General features: G+C 39.6%; 1 protein-coding gene across 4 annotated transcripts in view; it reads left to right on the top strand.

The window, feature by feature from the left end:
- Positions 1-25,553, top strand: part of LOC122642422 (uncharacterized protein YpgQ) — a 60,323-nt gene that overhangs the window by 16,598 nt on the left and 18,172 nt on the right. For all 4 annotated transcript variants that reach the window (XM_043835890.1, XM_043835887.1, XM_043835886.1 and 1 more), the window contains exons 3-7: positions 6,528-6,558; positions 6,673-6,691; positions 10,122-10,219; positions 11,605-11,703; positions 14,700-14,872. In XM_043835890.1, the coding sequence (XP_043691825.1) occupies positions 6,528-6,558; positions 6,673-6,691; positions 10,122-10,219; positions 11,605-11,703; positions 14,700-14,872 (420 nt within the window). The remainder of the gene's footprint in view (positions 1-6,527; positions 6,559-6,672; positions 6,692-10,121; positions 10,220-11,604; positions 11,704-14,699; positions 14,873-25,553) is intronic.

Genomic DNA, 25,553 nt, shown 5'->3' with positions numbered 1-25,553 from the left:
TTGGTACCGACCGATACGTATCAGCCGATACAATACGATACATACCGATACTCTAAACCATGATTGGCACTAACATTATCAAACACACGGTCGTGTGCACACCATCCTGCAAACAAAGACACTTCCAAGATACACACATGCACATCCACAACATAAAATATATGTGGTTTGGCAAGTTACCTACATCCAAAGAGCAATGCCCCAGTTGGGCTTCATTTTTGCTCTACACTCAACTACTTCTGTCAGCTACAATTGACAAGGGCTACAACTCTTGTTTACCTAGCATCGAACCAGGATTGCGCCACAATGCCAAATGCAGTAGCTACAACTACGGGGAGCTATAACTCCCATATCCAGCACCCACTGAACACCCCAAGTACAGGTAACAAAACGGGCTTATAATTTTGCTCTACAGTTCATGCACACATATAGCCTAGACATTGATCAATACACAACCTAGCTAGTCAAATGGATTCAAGAGTACAAATGATAGGGTTAAGTGGTAGAGACCCTTACAACCCTCGCATACATGTCGAATCTTGGTACCTGGAGGAGATGTGAGTCACCGACGTCACCTTCAATGCTCACTGGAATCTTCAATTAACCCCCATTTGAAGAAACTTGAATCTTCAAGTATATACATGGATGTGGGGACCCCGTTCTTCTTTTACTTCTCTTTCGTGCACTAACTCATCAAGGACTTCAATGATGCTCACCATCCCTTCAACTTTCTTCGATGGAGGAATGCACCTTGAATTGGTGGTTGGAATTGAACCAATGCACTTCCAGTCACTCCTCTTCTGTCCCCTCTTCTTCCACTTTTCTTAGGGCTTTTCCCCTTCTTTGGTGTTGAAGAGATAATGAAAATGAGCCCTAAAACTCACTTAAGAATCTCAATAAAGGACCCAAACCCGAGCTTGCTCCAACCGCTTGGTTCAGACCAGTGTCTGTACACCATTACCAAAACTTCCATATCTTTCTCAATATAAGTCTGATTGAGCTGATTCCGGTTGATTTCGAAAGAAAACTTCAATCTCTACAACTTTGCTAGAAATAGCCATCTTCCTCTAATTTGGCCTAGAACATGCTCAAAAATCGATCCAAAGTCAGATGAACCAAAAACTTCACTAGTTGACATCACTTGCCACTCAAAAGGCTTGACTCAACAATGAGGATTTTTCCCTCAACAGTGGCTTGTTGTCTAGGTACTCCCCCCTTGAGTGTTGAACAGAATCTCTGGTTGTCGAGCATTTCAGACATAAAACTCGACATTGGGGCACTGTGGGTTGACATCTAGGCACTGTCGATTGACAGTGGCTCGTTGGCAATTGTGGGAAATTGCTCACCTGTATGAAAATGCCCATATTTTCCTTGTCCGAACTCTGATTGACCCAATTTTCTTTCCTTCGTACCGAGGACTTGAAGGGCTACATTTTTCATTAAGACACCAACAGCCCAGGTCTAGTGCACAAATCGCAAATGGAGGTTGAACTCAGCTGATGTGCAGAACACTGCCTTGCTGATGCACTCACAGACCATTGAGAATGTTTTTGCCGTAACTTCCAAACCTAATGTTGGATTAACCTGAAACTTGAAGGGTTGGAAAGCTAACTCATAGCTCTTCATTTCTCATGTTTTGAGCGCCTCCAAATTCCAAATGATGGACAGCTCAAAATACCAGTGAAGTTACTGCTGCTGCAACACTCCAAGCAAGATGCACCCACTACACCCAATGTTGCTACATGCTTCCAATCACTGTATAGCATGTCTGACACCTCAGCACTGTAACATCCCTTTTGTATCACATCTAGCACTTTCACGTCACTGCCATTGCCATTCTCGGCCAAACTTGCCATTGTACATTGTACTCAGCTCCAACTGATAGTGTTGACAATAATGACAACCATACAACAACATTCTCTGCCGCTTATTCTTTTCGTTGCTATTTGGATTTATTCGAAAAGAAGATCTTTCTAGTATTGCTGCTGATGATTGGTGTGCTTGAGTTGATATTTCTACCAGAATGAAGTTCTCTCTTTGCTTACTAGCGTCTACGACTGCTATATGTTCAAGATTGGTGTTGTTTTTAGTATATATATATATACACTCCAGCTTTAGGAGGGAGAGTTAAGATTGTTAGAATATATGTACTCCAGAATACCGTGGGGGTATTTTGGTCCTTTTGGGGGTATTTTTATGTTATTAAGTGTTATTAGCTTATGTCGGCTATGTGGGTTTTAGTCCCACATCGCCTAGCTTCTATTATTTGTAACTTCCCTTCTATTATAAATAGAGGGGCCTTTCTCTCATTAATACAATCAATTCCATTATTTTATTTCCTCTCTCTGACCCACGGTTCAACCAACATGGTATCAGAGTTGGTCTGATCTAGGTTAGAGAGAAAAACCCTATTTTCTCCCTTCTTTTCCTCCAATCGATCTCACCTCCTCTTCTCCCTTTTCTCGTTTTTTTCCTGCTCCTGTTCTTCTCCCTTTCATCCCAAAAACAGGGGCAGCACTAATGAGGTAGACATAATATTGATGATTTAGTGCTGCCCCCCCTTCTCTTCTATCGTTTTTCATTAAAATCCTGCTGGACCCTAATCTGCGATTTGGAGTTTCCCTTTTGTCTTTGGAGATCAGATTCCTATCACCTAAAGAAGACTGATCCTCCACTTTTGGAGCACCATATGCAGCCTTTTCCAGCACCCTCCTACCCTATTCCATTGACCTCCTTTCCTTTTTTCTATTTCTTCATCTTTCATTAACCTTTCCAGCCCCTACCCTAATCGATCTCAACTTGTCAGGGTTTTTCAAAACCTTGCCTCCAATCGATTTTAGGGTTTCCCTTTTCAGATGCAGCTAATTTTTTGGGGGTGATTCCCTACTACTACAAGACATACTCGGCCTAAGTTTGGACCCTTTCTGATGGCTGGATTTGTTTCTATAGCAAAAATTACTTAACCTGCTAATTTGGTTACTTGCCAAAAACCCTGACTTTCAGGTTTCAGTTTTTGCTAATTTTTGGAGGGCTGATTACTCCCACTTCAAGGACCAATCGACCTCAATATTGCACCTATCCAAGTTTTTTTGAAGACCCCTACCCCAATCGATCTCTTCTTTTCGGGGTTTTCCAAAACCCTGATAAAAATCGATTTGGGCTAGGGATGTTTGTTGCTCTTCGAGTGCTTTGGAGGTGGTTCTAACATTAAAAGAGAACTCTCCTTCATCAGTTCAAGGCTTGAAGAAGGTCTACTACCCAAGATAGCTGCTGCCCTCATTATCTTCGATTTTTAGGTATTTCTCCCATGTGAAGATCAAGTCTCAATTACCAAGGAGATTGGTCATTTGAACTGGAGATCCATTCCAGTAGTTTTTGGTCAGCAAGTATTACAATAAGCAAGCACCTTTGACATGTCAGCCTCACCGTTGTTAAAGACCCCTTCCCTACAATCGATATTCACTTTCAGGGTTTTTTACAAAACCCTGGCTATAATCGATCTAAGGGGTAGGGCAGTCCACCGTTGCTAATTTTTTGAGGAGAGTTTTATCAACATCAGAGGAGTATACAACCCATTATTCAGCATCTTACATCAGGTTTTTTAGTAAAAAAAATTCCAGTTCATTCTGTTGGCTTGGTTTCTTCAATTATCAAGCTGTTTTTCTTGTTCCTATATGGCTGGCTGCTTCAACTACCTATGGATTTGTCTGGTTATTTATCTTATTTGGCTGGTTATTATGAGCTTCACTACCTACCAGGCTGGTGTTATTGATTGGCTTCTGTAAGCATGACTGGTTGATGTGTTACTGCTGCCTTCATGTGGAATACTGCTGCCCTATAATTGTGACTATGTTTCCTCTTATTGGAGATCGAATTTCTCTCGTTATTGAAGACTCGAATCTACTACCCTGGAGATCAGCCTATTTGGGATTACCGCAGTGTGTTCCACGATTTTTTGGTTGCACCTACGAAACTATTCGGTCATGTGGAACCTTTCTGGTTAATATCCGGCATACTTTGGAGCTTGCATACTAGCATTGTTACAGATTCAGATCTGATCCAGTTTTGTTGAGGCTACTTCCATTCATTGCTGTCTGGATATCTTCTTAGTACTGTCTAGCATGTGGGAGTTTCTACCATGGAATCTTTTGCACAATTGCTCCTCCCTGTTTGAAGATTGAACAAGCCTTGACAATTGGAGGATTTCCTTACTTCGAATCCGATTTGTATCTTTTTCAGATCTGAATATTGGGGTTAGGAGTTTCTCCCCTGCAGGGGTTTCCATTCGAAGTGTTTGTTTGATTGATGGAAGAAGGTTGGAGCTTTCTATGTTACCCAAGTTAATCCTACTCCATTATCCCATTGCTTTTTTTCTTTCACCACCTCCCAAAACATACCTTTGGCATTACCCATAACACCCTTGGAAGTTAATGGTATTCTCTTCTTTACCATTTCTTCTTTTTTTATTACACTTGGCAGCCATTGAACCATTCTGGAATGTTATGTTTGGCCCTATCTCTAACTTAATCTCTTCTTATGTCCACGTGCACTACACGTGAGGGGGGGATTATATACAAGATACAAGATACCGCAGCCATTGCAGAGCGTAAACATGCAGGGACACTTGGTGCAAAACATAGAGAAGGTCAGAGGTTTCACCATTGCCAATAAGTATCTACCTTGTTATTGGGTTACGTTTGCCGTAAGGGGGAGGCTGGTGTTAAAAGTTTTGAAGATGTTTGGTTATTGCCTGCCCATATGAGGTCCTACAGTTTGGTTGTTTCCGCTGCTTGCTGCCCTAGTTACTTACCTTCAAGATTATCAGTCAGAGATTCATCCCTGGACAATTGTTGAAGATTGGTAACAATTGATCAAGTCTGCCCAAGTTTGAAGGTCTATTTTTTTTCAAGTTCTTGACGGTCTATTTGGGAGCTGCATTCCTTTTGAAGCTGGATTCTGCTACAACTTATTTTTCCCATTTTGTTCAAGTTGGGCATTATTACCTTGTATGCGCCAACTTGAGGGGGAGTGTTAGCATTGTTATGGAGAGAGTTTTTTCTTTAGTCCACGCTGGATCTTCCTTCTTTCATATTTGTATAATCCAGCGTGAGGGGGAGTGTTAGAGTATATGTACTCCAGAATACCGTGGGGGTATTCTGGTCCTTTTGGGGGTATTTTTATGTTATTAAGTGTTATTAGCTTATGTCGGCTATGTGGGTTTTAGTCCCACATCGCCTAGCTTCTATTATTTGTAACTTCCCCTCTATTATAAATAGAGGGTCCTTTCTCTCATTAATACAATCAATTCCATTATTTTATTTCCTCTCTCTGACCCACGGTTCAACCAACAAAGATGTTGCAGTATCTTGGATTCATCTTTGTAATTAGTCACGATATGGGAAGTGTACCTATCATGATTTGTGGTTAGTCATATAATTTAGTTAGTCTTTTATTGTTAGTTTAATTGGTTTCCTTGTATTGCTTGTAATTAGACATTGACTCTTAGTAGGTTTCATACTAAGAGTCTAATAGCTGACATATAAATAAAGCAAGAGGACCACGATAGACACTCACTGAATTTGTCGTTTTCAGATTTTTCTTATCATTCTTTTTCCTCTTCTACTTGTCATGTACGGGTTTCAGGTCCTGGTTTGTTACACCTGCTCTTGTATAGTCTTCCAGCCATGTTACATGGGCCATTTAGGTCCCATTATTCTGAAGCAAAAAGAAACTGGTCCAACCTTGAAAGGAAAAAGTAAAAGAGAATAAGTTTATGACAAGTATACAGAATAAGGTTCTTGAAAATAGGTTTTAGCTATTGTGAACCATCCACTGATTTTTATTTGGAGAAAGTATCTCCATGGGACTTGAAGTTATGTATATAAATAATATGAACAAGGATATAATTATTGGGTGAATTCTAAAGTCTTGTCGAGAGAATACTTGAGTGGATAAACACTGTACTCTATTACTACCAAATATTTATTGAATCTTCTGAATCATTCCTTGGCTTGCCACAACCATCAAGGTAATGAATATTTAGCCTATGTTTGGAAAGAGAATGGTTAAAAAGAAAAGTAAAAAAATTAAGGTGGGTTTGTGAGAAAGGTGAAATTTTATGGGTGTTTTTTGGCACAAGAAGAAAAGAAGATTATTGCCTTAGTTTTTTAATTTGTCTCTGGATTTTTAAAATTTACTCTTGACACTCTTTGAAAATTTCTCACCAAAACTATGAAATTTTTTGGCTTTTCTTGCAAGTAATTGTGCTTTCTTTTCTATGCCAACTAAAAACCTACCAGAATTTTCACATTTTACCCCTTCTCTTACTATGGTAACTTTTTTCTTTTTCCTTCATTCTCTTGCCAAATAAACATAACGTTAGGGAAATACATTCAAGTAATGTCACTGCTTTCAGAGCATGGTCCTTTGACTAAGATATACCATCCTCTTTTCTTTCTCTTTCAATGCCTTTTAGCATTTTTTTTATAAAGAGTTACTTTCTGAAGCTTTGATCTTCCTTTTCTTAGGTAGAGCTTGCCGCACTTCTCCATGATATAGGTATCTCTCTCTCTCTCTCTGTGTGTGGATATTGGAGTTGTGCTTATTAAATAAATCAGAAATACTGCTACTTTACATCTCTTTATACTGATCTCTTCTTTTTGGCTATCACAGGAGATTACAAGTATGTGAGGTGAGGATGTCTATATCTTTTTTTTTATTTTTTATACTTATTGTTAATGATGTTAATTATGATCAAGGAGTCTTGACTTTCTCTTTTTTTAATATGTAATTTTTAGGGATTTTCTTTGTCTACTTATAAATATAATTACTATAATAGGGCAGTGATTAGTTTGATAACTGCTTTGTGACATCATTTTTGACGTATCTGGATGCTGGACCATCCATTTGTCTAGGTGTACAGGTTGAGACCATTCATTTGACAAAGCTTAAAATCCATGATTTCACTGTTAAGCACCATGAAATCTTAAACCAAAAAACCTTAACTCTTAATTCACAAAATCTAACTCTGAGTCTAAAGACTCTAAACCATGTTTCTACCAAAAAAAGAATAAAGAATCTAAAACTATGTTGAACCTGCTGTGATTTTGGTTCCTGCAAACAGGAACCCCTTTGTTATTCATGTCTCTGGGATGCAGGTATTGCAGGAGACAGAGTGAGATTGATGTCCAGAGATAAGAAGAGGAGAGACAGGAAGAGAAAGAGTGAAAGAGAGGTATGTGTCACTATGATAGTTGCAATTTTGACAAGTGATATGGCACAGATGTTAGAGGGCCTTGATTTGCAGAGAGGAAGCAAGATCAAGGATGGAATCAATCAAAGATGAAGCAGGGGGGGGGGGGGGAGGGGTTGGGAGGGAGAAGATAGAATTGCCCTTGCTTTTAAAATCTTTTAAGAATTAATGGGTGAAATGTATAGTGATTGGATTTGATATCACGAATTCTAGAGACTTGTAGATACTCTTCAACTCATCTGCTAATGATTTAGCAGACCTGGTCTCCAATGAAACGAAACATCAGCTGACAATATCAGATGGAGGAACACGTCTGATAATGTGAGAGAATCATCAAGGATGGTCCCTACCCGTCTGAAACCATCCTATCACAATTCTTGAATCATCGTCAAACATGATGTTACTATAACCTTGTGAGGTAGAAGCTCAGCCTTCACTGAATCACCCTCCTGATGGGACCGACATAATCCAGAGAAGTACTGACTCTGCACTCGATGGGACCAAATTAAATCAGAGAAATCCCTGTACTATCTCTCACTGTGCCAGATGGACCAGGATTTCCATGAGAGCATTCTCAAAATCCAATTTCAGTTGAAATCTAAAGTGTGCAAGAGAACAAGCAAGAAAGGAGATGTGGGTAGAAGTTTGAAGAAGAAGAAGAGAAAGAGAAGAGGAAGAAGAAGAAGAGAATTTGTGGTAGAATGTTGTATGAGAGAATAAACTCCCTCACACCTATATTACTTTACTAACATGATATTAGGGATTACATACACCTCCCTAGGGAGGTAAATGGAAAAATACAATATGAGACAACAAGATAATAAACCAGTTCCCAAAGTACCCCTATTACATAAATTTGACCATGCCTGCCAGCAGGGTCACCCACTCATTAGCAATTTGGTCTGGATGATTCCTCCATCAAAGCATCATGGTCTAGTCCTGGAGAGAGCAGATCAAAACATCACTGAAAATGATGCTAGCTGCAGCCTTGTGTGCCACTTTGGTAGTTACCCTAGTAATAATTGTTGTCGGGGAAGAAAAAGAATCCCTAAAAAGTTTGCATCCTTTTCTTCCCACAGGCATCAGCACACAACAAGTAAGATACTTTGCCAAAATAACTTGCCCCTTTATTCAAAGGTCACATTTCAGCCCTCTTATGTCCTTACTCCTTTGGTGAAAACCTAGTCCACTTGAAACACCCTCAATAAAGGATCATACTCTCACGGCAAAGGAACAGAAGAGAAACAAATGGTCTGCTGATTTCCCACTCTCCTTGCACATGAAGCAAATATAAAGAGAGACCTTGTGAGAAATATCTCACCCCAAAGCTGTGTTTCGATTTGGCAGAAGGTTTCCAAATGACTTAAAAAGATATGGCTCCTGAGGGCTGTCAAGAAGATCTTCAGGATTAATACATTTCCTTCTTTTCTGTTTCTTCTCTGTTATATCTGTGGAGTTTCTCCAACAGATAACAGATTAACAGGTTTGATCTCCTCTTACTATATATCTTCTTCAATTTTTCTTTCATTCTTGAAATTGCAATCTTCGTTCTGTCTTTCTCATAATCAATCTGCTATTCTTATAGCTATTTTGGCCACTGTATTCTGTCCTGACCACCATGTACTAATATCTTCCTTTAAAGGGACAAAATCACTTCTTATATATTTCCAGATTGATCTTTTTTTTTTTTTTTTGGTTGAATAAAAGAATTCATTACCAAAAAACCTCAGAATGGGGAAAAGAAAATACAAGAAGGGGGGGGGGGGAGGAGGTGAAGCATCAGCAGCACCCAACTCAAAAGGGAGGGACAGAAGGCTGCAGAAGAGACAAAGGAAGGCCCCAGATACAACAATGTGCATGTTCCTTGGGGTATCAGAAATACTACCATGGGGCAACAAGTAATCTTGGAGCTAACATCAAAGGAGATGGAGTTCCAAACCTTTTCGTAGGAACAAGAATTGGAGGTTCGTCTTCGAAAATTATACTCCATCCAAATGTGGTTAATGGTAGCACCGAAGGTAAGCTTGCCAGTGACATCACATATCGACTTCCCAGCAAATGTCATATCCACTCAAATCCACTCTCGGGCAAGAGGGAGAATCCTTCTATTGCGGGGCCAGCACTTATTCAAAACCCTCTTCCAAATGGCGGAGGAGAAAGGGCAAGAGAAGAAGTGGTGGTCAACATCTTCCTTTCCACTCCAACAAAGAACACAGGCCGGGGGGACAGGGATATGAAGCTGGAGGAAGGACTGGATAGGGAGGCAATAAGAGAGGACTCTCCAAATAGTGAAGCTGTGACGAGGGATGTAACCTGAAAACCAAACAATCCTACGCCAAGGGGATAGGGTACCTCGAAATCGCACATGATTCCAAGCAAAGAGGGAACTGAAGGAGCCATTGGAGGAAGGGATTCAAACAATTCAATCTCCTCTAGCTCCCGGACCAAAGGGGAGATGGGGTAAAGCATTTCAGATGCCGGCAAGGGTCGGAGAGGGGTTAGGGAGGTGGGGGGGGGGGCAAACACCATTGGAAATAATGGAAGCAACAATGGAGAACTTGTGGATACCCGAAGCATAATAGCTCTATCTCCCACCACAGAGTGAAGGACACCCAAAGAGTGTCATTTATTAATCCAGATTCATCTTTAATTCTATTAAATTCTTATTACTCTAATTTCTCTCACTAGTTATCTATTTCACAGCCCTAAATCAGCAACCATTTTTTTTTCTTAATTCAATTCTAGCATGTGTGTGTACCTTATATAGGATGCCATTGAATATTTTGGTGTCTAACTTAATTTTTCTTGAATTTTCATTGTTCTTCTCTCCTTATTTTTGTTTTGTGTCATTTGGTATTTTGGTTTGTAGAAATCCATCTGAGGAGGCAATTGTTGAGAAATTTATTGAGCAGGAGGGTGTGGATGAGAAGAAAAGCAAGAAAATACTAATGATAATAAAAAGAATGGGTACCTTTCGACAAAATGATATTTTGAAATTGAGTTTCATTCTCTTTTCTTAACGTTAGGTGCTCACTTTACTATTCAGTATAATATGTTGGATATATGAGAAGAAGAATTTGGATCTTCTGTCCAATACCTATAGCTGTCATATCCATACTCTTGCAACTTCAGATGATTATTTCCATCTAAGCTGCAGTGTCTCAGCTTATGACCAAAGTCATTGGAGGGAAGGGATCTTGTTTTGGACAGCCATTGATATAACATAGAGACTCTCCTGGGTGATGCATCAAAATGATGTAAATATCCAATGACTGTAACTAATTGATCTCTGTTTTGAATGATTAGAATATAAAGCAAATGATCCATAAAAATCCATAGATTAGATTGCCTCACCTTGGTCTCTATGGCTTTGTTTGTTTCCTCATAAATCCCCTGCAAATGTAAATTTTCCCATATAATTTGCTTTGTTGCTGCTTGTTTCACCCTTGTAAAATTAAAGCCATGTAACATTTCATCTCAGGTCCACCACTTTTTAAGTGTTTTGCTCTTGAAAACTTTCAATTTTGTAGAACTTTCAGCTTGTAAAATTTTACAAGGTAATTATGGGGTGTTAGGGTTTATATAATTTTTTTTACCTTGAAAATTTCATATTCTATTTATAGAATCATAAGCATTCCCATTTTATAGTTGCAGCTGTTTCATTGTCTTTGTAAAAATCTACACATTGAACATGCATCAACATTTGTACTGCTTCAATTTCATTTCAGAAAAGGAACAATTAAAATGTTTCAGTTGAGTTTTCCTGTATTAACTTGGTATATGAACATTGTCCTCTTTCTCTCTTTCTGCTTCTTGTGTTTGTGTGTGTCTCCCCCCGACATTTTTAGACTACCTGACTGTTGCTCACTTGCCCAGGGTGGTCTGACATCACACAGCCTGCATCGAAATTTGCATTTAGTTAGATTATTAGGGTTGTATTATTGGGCCCAACTACTTATAGGTTTTTCTTATCAGCATCCTTTATACAGGTTCCGCCCCCCCCCCCCCCCCCCCAAATAAAAAAAAGAAGGTGAAAGTAATGCATTGCGAATTTAAAAAATGAATTTGAAGTTTTTTTAACATAAAAAATCGGACTTTGAAGACTAAAAATCAGACTTGAAGATTGAAAATTGGGCTTTGAAGCTGACTTGAAAAACTTTATTTTTCGAACAGTTGGCTTGACTTATTGGCCTTGGCTGCTCGCTAAGTTTGTGTTCTTAATTTTTCCATGTCCTGCTTCTTTTATGAATTATAATGAAGCTTAAGTAAGTTAACTGCAGGTCTAGTTACAATTGATTGCCTGCATAACCACAGGTCCAGTTACAATTGATTGGCCCATACTTTCTTCTCAGGTTTCAAGGATGAGCTTGGAGGCCATGGAATTGAAGAGTATTTTCCTGAGTTTGGGGTTGTGCAAGATGCTGATCGGCTTGATGCAATTGGTGCTATCGGTAATTTATTAGATTTATAAGTTTCTTTTTTTTTTTTTTTTTAAAAAAAAATTCTGTATGTGATTAAACTGATCAACCTTCAAGTGTTTAACACTATGATGCTGATTGAGGGAAAATAGTTAAGGTTTTGCGTGTGGCTTTCATCTGGATCTTCACCTCTGATTTGCACTATGTATTGGTGTCTCATTTTGTACTTGGCTAGCCACCTCAGAGGAGTCACTTCTGCTATTAATAGGATAATATCCACCATTTGGGACCATTTAGTGAATCAAATCTACAAGGATGGCAATGGGAAGGGTTAGTCAGGTAATGGCCTTACTCTTACACTCCAAGGGGTTGAAGGTGTCTTCATCCTTGCAGGGTAAGGGTAAAGACTGTAAAGCTTCAACAATGCTCTTTTAATCTCTTCTACTCCTTTTTTTTTTTTTTTGAAGAGGGGGGTTTAAAACAAATATGTTCTTCAAACAAACAAAAGCAACACCTACATTGCTTAGAAAGCATCACTTGGCCAAGGGGGACCAAAAAATCAGAAGATAAACTCAAGTGAAAGACAGCAACTAATGAGAAACTAGCACCACTTGTCTATTAGCAGAATAAGAAGGAAAAAGAATAACAATCAGATTTTGAGGAACTCAATTTTGTCTTTTAATGCTTTGGCTTGAGGGTTTGTAATCGGCTATGGGTATGGGCTTAAGAAGTAAGACTGTTTGGGTAGATTAAACGGTATGGGTTACATAGTTATCAAGGCGGGAAGGCGTCCATGGTGTTTTAGAGGGTTAAAAATCAAGGTGACACCGCCATGGCAGCAAGGAGCCCAAGGCGTTCGAGGAGCCTAGACGCAAGGCAACGCCTTGATAACTATGATGGGTTATGGTTATATGGATGGGTCCATAGTTCTCAAGGCGGGAAGGCGACATGGTGTTGGAGAGGGTCTAAAATCAAGGCGCCCAAGGAGCCTGGACGCCATGGCGTTGCCTACGTGACACCTTGGCGACACCTTGATAACTATGATTGGGTCAAGGGTTTATTGTGAAATGAAGCTAAAATTTTTTTTCTTTCCTTCGATTTTCATCAATAAAGTTGCTAGTTATGCCACTCAAAAAAAAATTTGTAAATTTTATACTACTTTGGACTCACTTCTTACCCATTTCCAATGCTTGTTTCACCTGGAAACTTGACCAGTGACATGGGTATGGAACCTCTATCATATGGACCTCCCTGTCCACCCAAATCAATTATGCAGTTTATCTTGACTATACAAGCTATTTAATCAGATTGTGAACACAAGGAAAATGCAGATGAATGGAGGAGAAAGATTCGGGTTCCAATTTATAAAAACAAAGGTGATATTCAGAGCTGTAATAACTATTGTTGCAGAAAACTAATGGCTCATTCTATGAATTTATGGGAGAGAGTTATTGAAACTCGCATGAGACAAGAAACGACTATAACAGAAAACCAATTTGGTGGTTTTATGTTAGAAAGGTCCACGACATAAGCAATTTACTTAGGAGACTCATAGAAAGATTTAGAGATTGCAAGAAAGATCTCCATATGGTCTTTATTAACCTAGAAAAGCTTATGATAGAGTTCCTAGAGAGTTAATTTGGCATGTACTAGAGTCTAGAGAAGAGATTTGTTTCAAGTAAATATATGGACATAATTAAAGATTTGTATAATGGTGTGGTGACTAGTGTAAGAACGCGCGGGGGGGGGGGGGTCAAGCTACTGAAATCCCAATTACAATTGGGTTACATGAAGGATCAGCTGTAACCCCTTATTTGTTTGCGTTTATCATAGATGATCTAACCAGAGACATTCAAGATCAGGTCCCTTGGTGTATGTTTTTTGCTGATGATATTGTTTTGGTGGGTGAATAAAAACAAGGATTAACGCCAAGTTGGAACTATTGAGATCATCCTTGGAATCAAAAGCTTGTAAGATAAGTAGAACGAAAACAGAGTATATGGTGAGTAACTTTAGTTGCACTAGGACAGATAATGACGTCGTGAAAATTAATGAGAGGGAGTTCTTGCAAAATGATTATTTTAGGTATCTAGTCTCAAATCTCAATCATAAATAAAGGAGGAGATATAGAGGATGATATTACAGACAGAATTAAAATAGAATGGATGAGGTGGAGAGGTGCGTCCGCAGTGCTGTGTGATCGACGTATTCCTTTAATGCTGAAGGAAATTTTTATAGGGCAGTAATACGACTGGCTATGATGTATGGTGCAGAATGTGTGGGTAGTTTAGAAACATCATATAGATAAACTCAGTGTAGCTGAGACAAGGATGCTGAGATGGATGTATGGTAAAATAGGAAGGATAAAGTAAGGAATGATCAAATTAGAGCTAATTTGGGAGTAGCTCCCATACATGATAAGCTGTGAGAAATTTGTTTGAGGTATGACCTTGAACAACGGAGGCCTTTAGATGCTCCAGTACGGATGAGTGATTTGATTAAAGGTTAAAGGTGCTAAAAGAGCCAGGGACAGACCTAAAATGACTTTGGGAGAAGTGGTGAGGAAAGACATGCATAACTTAGGCCTTGTATCATGTATGGCTTTGAACAAAGCTGATTGGAGGGTAAGGATACATGTTGACAACCCTGTTTACTTGGTATAAGGCTGAGTTGTTATTTCTGTTTGGCAGTGTTGGTGAAATTTACTTGATTGTTCCCATTGTAATGGGTAAGAGTAAAAGACCTAACTGTTTCTTCATAGAGTGTGAAATACCCTCCAAACTAAAGACGGGTAAGGAGTGTAAGTGGGTAAACAGATACCTGTTGCTTTTCCTAGTCCATTGTATGCTGTTATGAATCCCATTAACTTTGCTGAGTGTATTGTACTTGTTAAATTATGCCTCAGGGTATTTAAAAGTTGTCTCCTTCTTATCTCTATTCCAAATCTACAAATATCATTATTGCAATATTACATGTTTATGCATTTTAGAGATGCCAATGCCAGGTTCAATGTTGTATTCTGATGTCAGGAATTGCTCGGTGTTTCACATTTGGTGGAAGTAGGAACAGAGTTCTTCATGATCCTGCTATGAAACCCCGACTGGATTTATCGAAGGACCAATATATGAAGAAAGAGAATCAGACAACAATAAATCATTTCCATGAGAAGCTTCTCAAACTGAAGAATTTAATGAAAACAGAGGTACACTCTCTTTACAAAGCATGCTGTTCACTAGATAACCTCTCCACCATAGCTACATGAAGGGATTCCATGTGCTGTTCTGCATCAGCTGTCAATAACTCAGGCCCTAATTGAATTCAATTTGAAGTGAGACCCTGTTGGATTGGGTATATTCATATCTGGTTCAATTAAGATCCATCCATGGTATATCTTTTTGTACTCTGATTTTTATTTGTTATAGTTGTTATGGTGTTGGTGAATAACTGAGGCAATTATTCTTTTTCAATTCAATAAAAGCCTTATCCCATTATATGGTGTTCCTGTTCTGTCATTTGTAACAAACATCCACCACTTAGGTTTGATAAGGTGCAAGTTGAAGATGTTAAAAGGTCAATGTTAAGACTGAAAATGACTTTGTGCTAAATCCTATGGACATTTTTATATCTTTACATGCATAATTGGTCATGATTCGTTCATGGTTATCTATATAACCTTGTGCTTTGAGATTTTGGTTTGACAACTTCGCAGTTGTTGTGAACCCTATTATGAAATTGTTATACTGACATTTTCATAGTTTCCAAGGTGTCACCCAGGTGACTCCCTTGGCATCCAGACGCCTTGACAACTCGTGTCGCCTTTGCGGGTGTTTTGGTCACCTTGCATTTAGGCCCCTTCCAATGCCTTGGGTCGCCTAGACGCCATGACAACAATGGACATTTTAATCAATCTGGTCAGAATCTCTGTTTGACACCTCCAAGATACATTAGCTAATCAAATTTGTATGTAAAATCTATTCTGAAAAAAGGGCGTCCATAGTGCACAAGGCTCTCGCAACTGCAGGGTCTAGGGAGGGTCATAATGTATGCAGCCTTACCCCCGCTTCACAGAGAGGTTGTTTCCTAAGATTCGAACCTGTGATCACTTGGTCACAAATCACAATGGAGCTAGCAACCTTACCATTTGCACCGATGGAGCAACCAAAGTCTATTCTGAATCTGATTCAATTAGTTATTACAGAGCTGAAGATGATGCAGGTGCACTGCCTTGCACCGACCCAAAGCCATTTGGGTATCCATGTGATGATGAACCAGGTCCAATGGGTCTTTGGATTCAGCAGTGTATTTACTTTATTTATTTAATAGGGTTTATATTAGTGAGTTTATCATGTAATTTTCTGTTTTAGTTTTAATAGGTTATTTAGTGGTAGAGTCTATCTAGGATTTTCGTAAGTTATGAGTCCCTTAGAGTTAAGGTTAATTTCAGTTTCAGAGTTTAATTAGGAGTCTTTATTTTATCTTTAAATACTCTTGTAATCACATTTTATTTTCATTGAATGAAAAGTTTTGAGTTTTGTTACCAGATTGGTACAAATAAGGTTGTGCGACCTCTTCTCCCCTCTCCTAATGTCTCTCTTCTTCAGTTCGTCTTCTCTCTAAATCCCTCTCATCTCTTTCTTTATTTCTCCTTCATTATTACCCATCCTCTTCGGTTGAATTATGCACACCAGAATACCGTGGGGGTATTCTGGTCTTTTGGGTGTTTTATTTATGCTTTATTTATGTACCTTTGAGCAGGGTAGAAATGTAATTAGGGCTGTGACATTGTTCATGTGAACAGTGTCGTGAATAGTGTTTCCCTTTGTAATCTCTTTCATTAATATAAATAGAGAGCTTGATTGATCTCATTGATCATTCAAGCATTCCATTCTAATTTGTTTTGTTAACATGGCATCAGAGCCAATTAATCTGATCTAGGTTTCAGAACACCCCTCATCATTTTTTTCTTCTTCATCTTCTTCTCTCTTTCTCTCGGTCTCTTCTTCTTCTCCTTTTTTTCTGGTTTTCCACCCTTATTAAAGGGCACCACTAAGGAGGTGATCGAATGATCTAGTTGCTACCCTCCATCTTACCTCTACAATCAATGATTTAAAGAAGGTTTTTTGGCAATAGCTTCTACTTCCCTTTCTTCTGCGATTTTTGGGGACCCCTTCTTGAAAATCAAGTCTCGATCACCACTGGAGATTGATTGTTCGTATTGGAGATCCATTCTGGCAGCCTTGGACAGCATCTATCACAAGTTATCATCAACAATTGTAGCCCCCTACCCTACATCGATCTCAGCTTTCAAGGTTTTATAAAACCCTGACAATTATCGATTTTAGGGTTAGGGCTGTCACCTCTTGCTGATTTTTTGAGGGGAGTTCTATCCATACCAAAGGGGCACTCGACCTTGATATCAGCCATATCTCCCGAGTTTTTTGAAAAATTCAGGTCTTCTTCTCCTTGGATCAATTTCTCCAAATATCGATCTCCTTTCTCTGGTTCTTCTTTGTCTGGCTGCATCGCTCCCTTGCTGGTTCTGTTGATGATTCAACTTCCTTGCTGATTCTGTTGATTGGTTGTTTGCAAGCATGTCAGATTCAGATTTTTTTGGGTGAATAAGAAATTCATTACCAAAGAGGATAAAGAAATTACATGGCCCCAAAAGGGGAGCAACAAAACAAAGAATCAAAGACCAGGCCCTCAAAGATGAGGGTCTAGAGCAACAAGAGAGACAGAAGAGAGACCCCAGGAGACAACAATGAGCCTATTCCTTGGGGAGTCAATACAAGAAGAGGCAGGAACTGAGGGTAGTTTGGCCTTAATTTCAAAAGAAATGGAAGGACTGAGTATTTACCTTTTGCTGCTCTTATCAAACTCGATGGAACAAATTACTTAAATGTGGTCCAGGTTTACTTATTTGACCATTGCTGTTTGAGGACTTACTGGACATATCATTGGCAGTGACACAAAGCCAGCCAAAACTGGTCCTCTTCAGGATCGATGGGTGTCCAATGATGCTATGGTGATGTCCTATTTGCTGCACTCTATGTAACCTGACCTCTCCAGCAACTAATTATTGGATACAGGCTACAGCCCATCAAATATGGAGCGCTGCCAAGGAGACTTATGGGCAGATAGGGAATGATGCTCAGGTGTATGAGATTCGAAAGAAGGTTCGTGGCACCACACAAAAGGAACTGTCTGTCTCTAAATACTATGCTGCCCTAAAGAGTTTATGGTAGCAATTGGATCACTACTCAGATTTTCAACCTTCCACTGCTGCTGATATTGCTGCCTATCGCAAACACGTGGACAAAATTCGTGTCTATGACTTCTTGGCAGGCCTGAATGTTGAGTATGATCCCATTCGTGTGCAAGTCCTTAGTCGATCTCTGTTCCCTTTAGAGCAGTCCTTTGTTTTGGTTCATATTGAGGGGACTCGTAGGGCTGCTATGTTGCACACTACTACTGTTGATAGATCTGCCTTACAAGCTGGTTCCAGCGCTACTTCCATTACCATTACTGATGGTGGTAATGCTGCCTCCAAGGAGCTTGTAAAGTATGAACACTGCAACAAATCCTATCACACTAATGCTATTTTCTGGAAATTACATGGGAAACCTGCTGACTTTGAGGCGAAACGTGGTCGTGGGAAGTCCAAGTCCAAGGCTAATCCCACTGAAACTACTGTTGCTGCCCCTTCTACAGTCATTGGTCTCACTTCGGATGAACTTCTAGATTTTCGTCGCATGCTAAAGGCCTCTTTAGCTCCACTTGCTCTGGCATCTGCACCTGCTGCCCCTTTTGGTTCTCATTTGCTTCAAGTATTCCAGTCGGTAGTCATTGTGCATCGGCTGTCTCCAATCCTTGGATTATAGACTCCGGTACTACTGACCACATGACTGGTTCCTCCCATGTTTTTCACCAGTATTCTCCCTCTTCTGGGAAAGACACTGCTCGAGTGACTAATGGTTCCCTTTCTCCTATAATCTAGAAAGGGTTCCATTCGTTGCTCTCCTACCCTTACATTATCTTCTATTTTGCATGCTCCCTCTTTTTCTACTAATCTTCTTTCAATTAGTAGTCTTACCAAAGATTTAAACTACAAAATAACCTTTTTTCCTTTTCAATGTGTCATACAGGATCTGGTGAAAGGGATGGCGATTGGGGGTGGTAAGGTACATGGTGGTCTCTACTTACTTGACACGGGTCAGACTTCTCTTCCTCCAACTTCATATCCAGCTGATCAGTTACATTCAGCCACGTCTCCTGATCTCCGCCTATGGCATTGTCGGCTTAGCCATCCTCCCCTTAGAACTTTAGCTTTTTTATTTCCTTAGTTAGTCAAAGATTGTAAAATGGATGAGTTTTTATGTGAGACTTGTGTTTTGGCCAAAGAGACTTGTTCTAGTTATTCTCCTTTGAATAAAAGAAGTGTTTCTCCATTTACTTTAGTTCATATTGATGTGCGGGGCCTTGCCTGTCGTGCTTCTATTTCTAGTCATTTATGGTTTGTTTCCTTTATAGACTGTTATACTCGCACCACCCTGGTGTACATGATGCAGCACAACAATGAGGTTTTTCATTGTTTTTAGCTCTTTAATCGTATGGTCCAGACCCAACTCAATGCAACCCTAAAAATTCTACGTAGTGACAATGGCAGAGATTACATGAAGGGTCAATTCCAAACTTATTTGGATGATAATGGGATACTTCATCAGACCAGCTGTGTAGACACTCCTGCCTAGAATGGAGTGGTTGAAAGAAAGAATCGTCATCTTTTGGAGGTTGCTCGGGCCATTATGTTTGCACGGCAGGTCCTTTATCAATACTGGTGTGATGTTATCCTTACCGTTGCCTATCTCATAACCCCCTATGCTTACCCGTGTTCTTGATGGCCGTGCACCTACTGACATTCTCCAACGTTCTTCTTCCTTTGTGGTGCCACCGAAAATATTTGGCTGTGTTTGTTATGCTCGCAACCATCATCCTTATGGCAAGCTTGATCCTTGTGGCATTCGGTGTATCTTTTTGGGCTACTTCGCTACCCCAAAGGATATAAGTGTTGTCACCCTCCCACTCGGCGTACTCTGGTTACTATAGACATTGTCTTCCATGAATCCCTAGTGTATTATTCTCAACCACCTCTTCAGGGGGAGCATGATCTAGGTTTTGAAGATGTGTCTGTTGTACTACCGGTTCCTATTTAGGGGGAGCCATCTCCTCCAGCTCCTACTCCAGCCTCTAGTTCTGTTCCTGTTCAGGGGGAGCGTAGACTTGTGAGTCAGATTCCTGTTGATAAAGTCTACACCTGGATCCCTAAGCACATGGAGCAAGTTGAGACTACCACCACTACTGTACCTCTTCTCCAATCGTCAGATCTTGATCCAAAGCCTGCTACTCCATCTGGTAAGGATCCTTCTCTTGAATTAACTATTGCTGTTTGTAAAGGCATTAGGTCTTGTACCCAACATTCCATCTCCAATGTTGTTCCTATGATTCTTTGTCTTCTTCCTATCGTGCGTTTGTGTCTTCTCTTTCCTCTGTTTCTATTCCACAGAAGTGGTAGGAGGCAATTGCAGATCCAAAGTGAAAAGCAGCCATGATGGAAGAGATGAAAGCCTTATCCAAAAATGAGACGTGGGAGTTAGTAGTTCTTCCTTTGGACAAGAAACTAGTCGGTTGTAAATGGGTATTTGGTGTCAAGCAGAAGATGGATAGGTTAGTAAATAGATACATGGCAAGACTTGTGGCCAAGGCTGCAAAGTTGAATACCGTTCGGGTTTTATTGTTATATATTGTCAATCTGGGCTGGGAAACAATTGGACGTAAAAAATGCCTTTCTTCATAGAGAGCTGGAAGAGGAAGTTTATATGGAGATTCCTCTAGGTTTTTCTTGTGACAAGACTCATGGGAAGGTTTGCAGACTGAAGCGGGTATTATATGGGCTGAAGCAGTCCCCTTGGGCTTGGTTTGGCAGGTTCCATAAAGCCATGATCTCTGTAGGGTACAAACAGAGTAATGCTGATCACACTTTGTTCATCAAGCGTCGTGGAGATAAGATCACCCTTCTTATAATCTATGTCGATGACATAGTTGTAACCGGTAATGATGTTGCTGAAGCTTCACATTTGAAGACTTTCTTGGGACGGGAATTTGAAATAAAAGATCTAGGACAGCTAAAGTACTTCCTTGGGATTGAAGTTGCTTGTTCTTCTAAAGACATTTTTCTCTCTCAAAAGAAGTATGCTCTGGACCTACTCTCAGAGACTGGTTTGTTAGGGTGTCATCCTTGTGATACTCCTTTGGAAGCTACTACTCGTCTTAAAGAGAAAGATGGTGATCTTTTGATAAGGGACATTATCAACGGTTGGTGGGAAAATTGATTTATCTCTCCCACACTAGACAGGACATTGCATTTGCAGTAAGTTTGGTCAGTCAGTTCATGCATGATCCCTTCTCCATTCATATGACTGCTATTCTTCGTATTCTCCATTACTTGAAGTCATTTCCAGGAAAAGGGATTCTCTTGTCTCCGTCTGATCGTCTTCGTATTGAGGCCTACACTAATGCTGACTGGGGTGGTAGTCCTGATTGGAAATCTACTTCATGTTATTGTACGTTTGTAGGAGGTAATCTTGTCATATGACGTAGTAAGAAACAAAATGTTGTGGCAAGGTTCAGTGCTGAAGCAGAGTTCTGTGCTATGGCCCAAGGAATTTGTGAGTTATTATGGCTTCAACGTTTACTCCAAGATCTTAGTGGTTCTGTTCATTGTCCAATGATGTTGTACTGTGACAACAAAGCAACAATTAGCATTGCCCACAATCTAGTGCAGCATGGCCGTACCAAGCATGTGGAGATTGACGGACACTTCATCAAGGAGAAGTTAGAAAGTGGACAAATTTGTATTCCTTTTGTGAAGTCAGGTGATCAACTTGCTGATGTCTTCACTAAAGGGCTGAATGGAAAGATGTTTCATTCTAATTTGGTCAAATTGGGTATGTGTGATATATATGCACCAACTTGACGGGGAGTGTTGAATTATGTACACCAGAATACCGTGGGGGTATTCTGGTCTTTTGGGTGTTTTATTTATGCTTTATTTATGTACTTTTGAGCAATGGTAGAAATGGAATTAGGACTGTGACACTGTTCACGTGAACAATGTCGTCAACAGTGTTGTGAATAGTGTTTCCCTTTGTAATCTCTTTCATTATTATAAATAGAGAGCTTGATTGATCTCATTGATCATTCAAGCATTCCATTCTAATTTGTTCTGTTAACATCTTCGTTTATTTCTCATTATTTACCTTCACTACAGTTACCATGTTTTGACTAACATGATTTGCAGCCCAGGTGTTGGCAACGATCTCTACTTCCTCTCTCTTTTCCTGGTTTGAGTCAAAGGCAGCCCATCCTTGGGCGAACAAACCCTTAGAGTCTCATCCCTTAAACCTGTCCCGTGGTGAGAAACAATCCATCACAGAGAGCTGTTTCTCTGTTTTACCGCCAGCATATGTTTCAGAAGTTGGATTTCTTTTTTCATGCATTGTCTGAGTTGATTGCTTGCAGGTTCAAGAGAGTTGTGTCCAGCGATTCTCTTTGAAACTTCTGGCCGAACCATGGCCATATGAGTAGGCATCTAGTACCTGAACCCCAGTCATGCCTTCTGCCATTGTTTTGTCTATCGTGACGTTGAAGACAACCTCAAGGTTGTTATTTCAATTTCTTTTATCTAGTTTTCCAGATGAAACCTTCACTTTCCCACTATCCCTTATTTTCTGTGATTCCAAATTTACCCTCCCACCACTTACGTGAGTTTTATTCCTTTCTTTGCTTATTTGCTTTCTTTTGGATTTCCATTAATTACAAAATTGCCATCAACCTTGCTTAATTGAATTCTATTATTTGGGTGGGCCCATAAGCGTTCTGATTTGGGTCTTTTGAGCCCCGGATCTGCATTAGAACGTATGTTAAAGATTTCAAAAGAAATAACCTGGCTGGGATAAAATTCAGTCCGGTTCTATATAAGCGGGTTGTTGTACATGAATTGGAAGTTCAGAGGTCATTTTCTTTTCTATTGTGATTTTGGAGAACCTGAGCTCTTCCTTTGCAGCAAGGACTAAGACTCTTTGTGATAAAGGCAAGCAAGAAAGATTGAGCATTAGTGACATTGGTGGAAGCTGTGTTCCACCTCACAAGTGGCCGCACTTTAAGAGCAATGGGCCTGGGCCTCAAAATAATTGACCTAGGCCCCAAAATAAAAGGCCTAGGCCCTAGGCTTGAATAAGCCTTCTTGTATGTCCTTAATGGCTTGGTTATATGGGTGTTGGGCCTTGTGTCAAATGGTAGTTAGTTGTAACGGGCCTAAACTATAAGTCCAAAAGTATCTATCACAGAATCTATAAACCCAAAACTGGGGGGGTTAAGTCTTGCACAAAATAGTAGTTAGTCTATTTCTAATTAAAGTTTGCCTTGTTGCATTAGGATTTCCAATTAAGTCTAGAACAGGAACTACTTTTACTATTCTGGTTTCAGTTTTTGGAGTTGTGTTTTGAGAATGATTTATGAGGGGAAGGTACTGTCTATATATGAATGTAAGTATGTAACTGGCTCAATAATAGCCCACGGTTTTGAGAATGCTGAATGAAATAGGTTGAAGTTTAGGGTGAACTTGATAGTGAGCATCGTGATGTGATTCCCAGTGTCACTGGTCATGGCCTGAATGTTTTGCTGCTATCTACTGGTGAAATCCTTCTCTTTAAGTTTAATTTTTCTCCACAAACAGATTGGTTCTAGAATGCCTATAGCAATACCCTTTTTGGGTCTAATTTTTCTTAGTAGATATTTGCCATTAACTATTGAATTAGTTTTCAGTCTGTTCCATGGTTGTCAAGGCACCGCCTAGGCATCCAAATTCTTTCTTGGGTCCGAGGCAACAACATGCCTTGTTTACACTTTACGAGTTTACGATGATTTATGTTTATTGCTTGGTTTTCTGATGAATGTAAGTATATTATATCCTGTTTGTTTATTATATGTGGGTTTTCTCATATTAGGTCATTACTAGCATAATTATATCATATGACTTCTATGTTGCATATAAACATAATTATATAAAAATATCATTGCTATATTACATAGTCATTAATGAACGCCTAGGGTGCCCTTCTCTCCTAAGCACCCATCCAACGCCTTGGGTCACCTGGTCATAATGTAGTACTGAATTTGAATGATCAAAACAGTAGCCAAACAAGATCTTTTCACAGAGAAATAATTCCAGATTATAGGGACAATCCTAGCTGATCTAGGAGAAGGGTATTTATTTAAAAATTTGGCAAGCAGGAAGATAAAACAAGGGAATTGATTAATACTGAAGTCTGATGTGAAAGAGTGAGTAAACAGTTGTGAAATCAGTATATCGATGGAGAGAAAACAAACAGTAACCGGTAGCGGAAATACAGTAATTTCTCAAAGCCAAAACAGAATTCAGAAATTAGGTCTGAACTTGGTATTTGATTCTGTAGATAGATCATAAACAAATAACTGCTGGTTGTATTAAGATCAACATTGATGGGTGTGTGATTGGCAATCCTGGGGCTGGTGGTGTCTTGAAATCAAATTTGGGTTTTCCTATTAGATGCTTCTCCAGCTATGAAGGTATTGCTAAAAATTTTTGGGCTGAATTTGCAGCTTTCTTTGAAGGGATTAAGATAACCATGGCTCTTAATTTGGAGTGTTTTTGGATTGAATGTGATTCAAACTCGTTAGTGTCTTGTATTCAACATCAATCTTTCCCTTGGTGCTTTAAGCAGAAATAACTGTTCAGTAAAAGCTATTTGGACAGAATTTCATGGAGGATCTCTCAATGCTATTGAGAGATAAACGCGGTTACGGATGGTATAGCGAGACACGCTGCTTCTTCTGGAGTGTATTCTGTGTGGGATATCTCCCCCAGATTTGCTGCAGACGACATTAGTTGGAATGCACAGGGGAGGCCTGGGATCAGATTTGTTTGAACTCTGTAATTTTTTTTTTGTGTGTCAGATTACTTTTTCCTTGATGGCAATGCCAAAGGTGGATAGGTAATACGATTTTGGTTTTGTTATTTGTATGCCAGTAGTTCTGGCTGTTTTTTTGTTGTATTTCATTCATTCTTTTCTAATAAAGTTCTTTGCTGATCCTTGGCAAAAAATAAACAAATAACATATCGATCATCAAAACAGTAACTCGATGATGCCTAAAACAGTAGCTAAGATGGAGTAGAGGCAGAATAGGGAAAACTAAAATATCTCGAAATCAGGAGGTCAGAATATGCTGAAATTCAAACCGAGTTCATGAATTAGGTTCAAGAATATTAGGTCAAACTTGAGATGATTCTAATGGTTAGGTATGCTTGGCTCTACATTTCTACAAATGCTTTCGATAAGCAATTAGATTCAATATGGGTTGGTATTATAAATCCCAATGCCAAGCCAAAGTGTAACCCTTGGCCAGCCAGTCTACATAGGAAAAGAAGGCCAGTGAAGAGGCACGCCACCCATCAAAATACATAAAGCCTATCTCATAAACTCTGTATTAGGCACCCCTTTCCATAACAAAGAAAGGGGGTCATTGTCCTGTTCAACTATCTGAACATTTTCCGTCCTATATTCCTCTGCTGGTTAGCGATTATTTGCTTATCCATCATCTTTTCTCTATCTTGCACATGCTGTTTGCTGTTATCTATGTGTGGTTTTGCTTTGGGATTGTTCTTGCATGACCTTTGGGCTGACCTCGGTAGAACTCCATTTTGAGTCAGGAAATAGCCTTTCCACGAAGTGGAGGTAAGGCTGCATACATTGTGAGCCTCTCCAGACCCCACAGTGATGGGAACC

This window comes from Telopea speciosissima, chromosome 10 (genome assembly GCF_018873765.1).
Source record: "Telopea speciosissima isolate NSW1024214 ecotype Mountain lineage chromosome 10, Tspe_v1, whole genome shotgun sequence".
In the NCBI taxonomy this organism is placed as follows: Eukaryota; Viridiplantae; Streptophyta; class Magnoliopsida; order Proteales; family Proteaceae; genus Telopea; species Telopea speciosissima.
The sequence above is the reverse complement of the archived record's forward strand: the minus strand, read 5'-3'. Positions and strand labels throughout refer to the sequence as shown.